At 59.0% G+C, this 6,017-nt stretch overlaps 1 protein-coding gene across 8 annotated transcripts in view; it reads right to left on the bottom strand.

Moving 5' to 3' along the window:
• Window positions 1-1,402: 1,402 nt before the first annotated feature.
• The window catches only part of TNRC18 (trinucleotide repeat containing 18), a 75,347-nt gene continuing 70,732 nt past the window's right edge, over window positions 1,403-6,017 (bottom strand). For 4 of the 8 annotated variants that reach the window (XM_033096615.1, XM_033096619.1, XM_033096617.1 and 1 more), the window contains 3 exons: window positions 3,320-3,556; window positions 3,164-3,238; window positions 1,403-2,852 (listed from right to left, as the gene is read on the bottom strand). In XM_033096615.1, coding sequence (XP_032952506.1) covers window positions 2,646-2,852; window positions 3,164-3,238; window positions 3,320-3,556 — 519 coding nt within the window. In that variant the 3' untranslated portion in view covers window positions 1,403-2,645. The remainder of the gene's footprint in view (window positions 2,853-3,163; window positions 3,239-3,319; window positions 3,557-6,017) is intronic. The other 4 variants (XM_033096620.1, XM_033096614.1, XM_033096621.1 and 1 more) reach the window with 1 other exon arrangement.

Below are 6,017 nucleotides of genomic sequence, written 5' to 3'. Positions count from 1 at the left end.
TGCCTCTGAGTAATGTCTGCAGGTGGGGGCTGCCGCCCCTTGTCAGCCACTGGGGTTGGGGGGAGGGGCTCCCACAGGACAAGGCCCATCCGCAGAGCTGGGAACCCAGTCTTCCCATCTGGAAAGTGGCCCTGCCTGCACCCAGGCCTGAAGTTTCTAGGGGGGTGGGTCGGGATAGGTCAGGTAGCAAGGGGGTCTCCACACATCTGGCAGGCCTGGGACGGGTTTGTGGGGAGGGGGTGGGTGGTGGAAGTGGGGACGGGAAGCATTTGGGTTGGAAGTCTCTCAAGTCAGGGAGAGTGACTGCACGCCACTCACTTGAAGGGGGAGAAAAGCAAGAGGGGCAGTTTGCCCCCCATCCCCAGGGACTCAGAATCAAGCCCTGAGGCTGAGTGTCCTGGGCTCAAGGCCCCGCCCTACTATTGATTTGTGTGATCTCCACAAATTCCCACTGTTCTGTGACTCAGTTTCCCCCAGGAGTGGGGTTGGTCCACTCTTGGATGTGGGTCCCTTGGAGGAGGGTTGGGGAGCTGGACTGGCCGCCCACGGGGTCACCTGTGGCTCCAGGCCTGCAGCCTTGGGGGCAAATGCCAGGACAGCTAAGGGGGCCAAGTCCGCGCTGGGCGATGCCAGCGGGGGACACCAGGTGGCGCCGGCGCGCTGCTGCTCCCGCGGCTCCCGGTGCAGGAAGGCCGCCCACCTCCGCGTGACTCAGTGTCTGTGAAACCGGAGGGCCTTCCGAGCCCTTCCTCTGGCCAGACGCTGCCTTCTTTGAATTTACCCTTCAATTCGCCACGCTGTTCCCTCTACCCGCAGCCATGAAACAGCAAAGGCCAGAATCTCATCTGCACTGGGTCTCTGGGATCAGGATGAGAGCTGAGCTCAGGGAGGAGGGTGGCAGCGCCAGGTCCGGGGCCCAGCCTCCCCAAACCACTACAGGGGTGCCGACCCTCCAGCTCCGCACGGGCTCAGGGCCCCTCAGGCTCCGTCACCGGCGGCTTCAGGTGTGGGTGTAGCTGGGAGCGCTCAGCCCCACACAGTGAAGGAAGGAAACGGCGAGGCAGGCCCTCCAGCCCCGCATTGGCTGAGAGAACTTTCTGCACTCGCGGACAGGATCTCTATACCTTGGGTGCCCAGTGCAGTGCTCTGCTGACCCATCGGCAACACCGCTGGTACAACCCACAAGCTTTTCTTTCCCTTTCATTTAAATTAGCTCTAATTTAAGTAGCCACATATGGCCAGTGGCACCCAGCTTCTGTGCTGAGAAATAGCAGCAGCCCCCACGCCCCCCGCCCACATTCTGACATCATGCCCACGGCAGCCCCTGAAATGAACCACTCCAGACAACAGTACTTTCCAATTATAGCTTTTTCTTTTCTTTTTATGAAAAAGATCACACAGAATTCGCCAACAAACAAAATTCCAAAAGAAACTTTAAAAAAAAAAGGAAAACAATAATTCCCCCAAAAAACAAAACCGAAGTCTGGCTTTTCCTTCCCTTAAGATTGTCTGGACGAGGCCTCCCATCTCTCTGGAGGGCTCGGGGCTGGTAAGTGCTTTTGTGAGCAGAGGGCCCCCAGCGCTCGGCAGGCCCTCGTCTCGGCCTCTGCTCTCCCTAACTCTTTCTCCATCTGGGGGTGAGTACAGTACACCTGGGCCAGGGCGGCGGGCGGGTGGGGTGTGCTTGGGACAAGGAGGGCCCGTGAAGCTGGGTGCTAGACACTCACAATCTAACAGGAAATAAAAAATAATATTCTGCACGTCAGAATGTGTTCGCTTTTTTTTTATAATTTCATAGCTATTTTTTCACAGTTTTAAAAAGTTTATATTTATATATATTTATATATATTTATCTTTATATATATAATTAAAAAGTTGACTCCATTTAAAGGCGTATGATACAGGGAGAAGTGTCTTGGTACAATAAAACTGTACAGGTTAAGAACTGCCGCCTCCCTCCGGGCGTGGCCGGGACGAGGATTTCAGCACCATTGGGGTTGTCTGTAGTGTGAGGGTCTGGACCGTGGGTGGGCCCCGGCCAGGGCCTCAGGGCACGCAGTCCCCTCCACCTGGCACATGGCTGATGCTGCCGGGCTCCCCTCACCTGGCTCTGTTCCCCAAGTCCAGGCCATCCTGAGAGGGCAGAGGCTGGGCCCCTGGCAGGTGCCCATGAGGCGGGTGGGCATCGGGCCATCCCAGTCCCATGGCGGGCGGCTTAGGGTGGGCTCCATGCTGAGGGGGCCGGGCACTGGGATCCCAGGGAGGACCCACAAGCAGCAGGAACCCCAGAGCGAGCGTCAGTTTGGTTCCTCAGAAAACTCCTCTGTCCGCATCAGCCGGGAGGCATGAGTCCGGGGGCGCAGCCTGCCCAAGTGCTTACAAGGTGCTGGAGGGGAGGCTTGAGGGGGCCGGGCAGAGCCATACCCTGATAGCTGAGAGGAGCTCCCTTCCTGGGAGGCACCGAGGGATTTGGAAAGGGGGGCTAGAGACGTGTGCACATGTGTGCACACACGTGCATGCATACAGGGCACACACATGTACACACTCACGTGCCAGGGCGTCCACGGGCACACTTGCATGCACACAACCAACGCACGGCCCCCAAGCCGTGGCAGTGATGCGGAGGCCCCGACAGCCACGGGCGCTCAGCAGAGTACGGGCACCCCGTCGGTGGAGAAGATCATGCCCGTGGTGGGCTCGTAGGTGCCAGCGAGGTAGTACAGGCCCTCGCTGTCCTGGTGCTTCTTGGTCTTGAGCATCTGCTCGTACTGCTCCAGGCCCACCACCAGGCACTTGTGAGACACAGTCTGCACGTCGTTCTCGTCCACGTGGGAGGACTGGTACAGGGCACGCTGCAGACAGGGCAGGTGGGCAGTGTCAGGGGTGGGCGGGCGGGCAGGGAGAGGGAAGACCGCTCCCGGACCAGAGGACCAGGAAAGCTGCGGGCAGAGACCCAGAGACACAGAGAGGGTCTGAGGACAAGGATGGGCAGTGACTAAGAGAGACCCAGAGACTGAGGGAGACTCAGGGACAGAGACACAGACTATGCCAGGTCCAGAGACAGACTGAGAGACAGAAGGAGAGAGACAGAGACCAGGAGACAGCAGCTCAGAGCCCCTGCAGGCTGCATGGGGAGGGCTTGAGGAGCCCACAGCCCTCCTACCTCCATGAAGTCCTTCCTCTGGCTGGAGGCCCGCAGGGCGGCTGGGAGGCCACGGCCAGACTTCTGGTCCCAGTGCTGTGTGCACAGGGAGAGCAGTGGTGAGCCCAGGCCAGCTTCCACCTCCCGCTGTGCCCACCCAGCTGGCCGCAGGCTCACCTGGCCCTCGTGGAGGCGCTTGCCCGGGCTGGTCTCCTCGGGGTGGTAGAACCACTTGACACGCACCACCATGTTGCTGCCCCAGGACTCCCACATGCTCTGGATGCGGCCGATGTAGGGCAGGTTGGGGCGGCCGGCCGACAGGAACACGGCGCAGTCCCCGATGCGGATCATCTCCTTGCCGCGCACGATGGCCTTGTAGAAGAGCTTGCGGGCCTTGCCTTTCATGCCTCGGCGCTGTGGGACAAGGCGGGACGGCGGCGCGGCTCAGGCTGAGGCCCGCAGCCCCTCCCCAAACTGGGGGTGGAGGGGCTCGGCAGGGTGCGGGGTGGGAGAGGAAGGAGCTCCCACAGCTCTAATGGGGTGCCCTCTCTCATCCCTTTGGCAGACAGACTGAGTGTCCAAGGGAACTTATTTAAACGAAGCATGTTGCTGCTTAAGAGGGTGACAATGCCCACTCTATCGCAGTGCTGGCAAATGGTGCCCAGAGCCCTGCAGGCGCCCACGTCCTCTGTGGACCAAGCGTATCCTGGCTCCTCTCACTGGTCCTGACACCAGCCTTTGAGGCACAGCCGGCCCCCGGCTGACCCCCAATTTCCAGACAGGGGCAGTGAGGCGCAAGGAGATGTGGGTGGTGAAGCTCTGGACAGAGCATGGTCACTTGGCCAGCACAGCTGTCTCACAAGCAGGGAGGTTGCCCCCCGGGGTCACAGAGCTCGGTCACGAGCTCAGTCACTCCCTACGCAGCCTCAAGAGGAGTCATCCCCTCCCCCCAGCAGCCTGACCAGGGGTGAGACTGGGGTGTGGGCTGTCCCTGGGACAACATCAGCCCCCAGGCATGGCTGACTCCCCCCAGGTGGCTCAGACAAACCTACATGCTAATTCCCTCCCTTATCTAGCGGCCCTTTTTCTACTTTCAATTTACTGGATCCTGGTGGTGACCATCTTTTTGATGTCCCTGTCACTAATTTCTTGTGTTCTATAAACAGCTCGAGTTCTTTTCAGCTCAAGGCACGGTGTGAGTCAACTCAAGGTGAGATGGGCAGCTAAGACTGCTGAGCTGAATCGCTTTGACCTCAGTTATGTTTGGGGCATCCAGTGGCTAACTCCCCTTCCTACACACCCCGCTCCTTGGTCCCTGAGGCTCCCCAGTGGGGCCGATCCCACCCCTGTGGCAGGCACAAGGCTTGGTCCAGCCAATCTGAACATCCCATCCTCCTCCTGGCCTTTGTAATGCGCTCGGGGGTGGGCTCAGGACCCAAGCCAGACATTCCACCAACTTCAGCTTGAACCCCTGGGAGAAAGACTCGTCCTTCCTCCTGTCACTTCTAAGCTGGTAGAATGCAGGCTGAAGGCTACTAGGGCTTCCTGTCCCCGAGGGAAGGAAGAGAGAAACAGACTGAAGTGTGGAGCATGGACTTGAGAGTGCGTCTGAAGACACCCGTCAAGCCCCGCCTAGATCCAGCTGTACCAACGCCAGTCACCCCTGGACTTTTTCTGTTAGAGGCCAGCAAGCTTGGCCCTGTGCTCTGTAGCAGTAAGAGCAGCAAAACTAAGTGACACTAACAAAGGAAGCTGCAAATGACTGATGCTAAAATAAGGCATAGGCCAGTCGCAGTGAACAAGACAGTGAAGACGTGCCTATCCTTGGGGCTCAGAAGCTGTCACTCCTGGACAGTCCGTGGGATCAGAGCTCCAGGGAGCCTGCAATGTCTAGGTGCGGCTATCAGAATCTACACGCTCCAGTGTGCTGTCCCTTTCAGCCAGGAGCCAGCCCTCAGGCAGATAACCTGTGCCCTGCAGGGTCGCAGGAGCAGGTCGGGGCCCCAGATTCCAGTTAGTGCCTAAGGACAGCAAGAGCTGAAGGGGGCCCGGCGGGGAGTCTCCTGACTTCTTGCTCTGCACCCCTTGCCCAGCAAAAAGGGGAATCCCCGTTCTAAACTGCCTCTAGGTGACAGGGTGTGGGGAGGGTGGCTAAAAGGCTGCTGCTAAGACAGAAACCCCCAGGCTGAAGTCTTGATTCAGAACACTCCCCAACTTCTCCAGCCGGCTGACTCACCCAAGGGAGCAGGTGAAATATGCCAGGACTTCCTTCCCAAGTTCTTATCTTAAGAGGCGCATTGGAGCGCCTGCCAGCTCACCAGTGTCACTCCAAGCCCTCACTCCGCCCATCTGTTCTGGCAGGACTCAGTTTTGGAGAGGCAGACCCACCAGTGTCAGGTGTGGCCTCAGAGGACCCTGGACCAGGGAGCTGGATGCCGTGTGCAAACCTGGCTGGCGGCACCCATGGACAAGGAGCCTATGGACAGGAGACGGCTCTTCCTGACCAGGGTCATGGGGTGGGCTGTTGACCATGGGGGCCATTCCCCTTCTGCTCCTGGAAGCTTCATGTGTGCAGCTGTGTGCATGTGTGTAGTGCAATGGGTATGTATGTGTCAGTATATGTATGCCCATAAGTACGTGCACGTGTGTGCTGTGCGTGTATGTGTGTGCTACATGTCCGTGCATGCAGATGGTAGGAAGGCACAGGGCAGGCAGGAGGTGCTCCTTGTGGAGGACCAACTGCCCTGTACTATAGGGGTATAGGGGTGGCCGTGTGACCCAGAGCCGGCCGACCAGAACGCTCGGCCTTCTGGGTCACACTGATTAGCTCAGGGGTGGGCACGTGATCCAGCCAAGCACGGGACAACCCTGGCGG

The sequence above is a fragment of the Rhinolophus ferrumequinum genome, chromosome 24 (assembly GCF_004115265.2).
Source record: "Rhinolophus ferrumequinum isolate MPI-CBG mRhiFer1 chromosome 24, mRhiFer1_v1.p, whole genome shotgun sequence".
In the NCBI taxonomy this organism is placed as follows: Eukaryota; Metazoa; Chordata; class Mammalia; order Chiroptera; family Rhinolophidae; genus Rhinolophus; species Rhinolophus ferrumequinum.
Note: the sequence above shows the minus strand (reverse complement) of the source record. Positions and strands in the feature narration are given on the sequence as shown.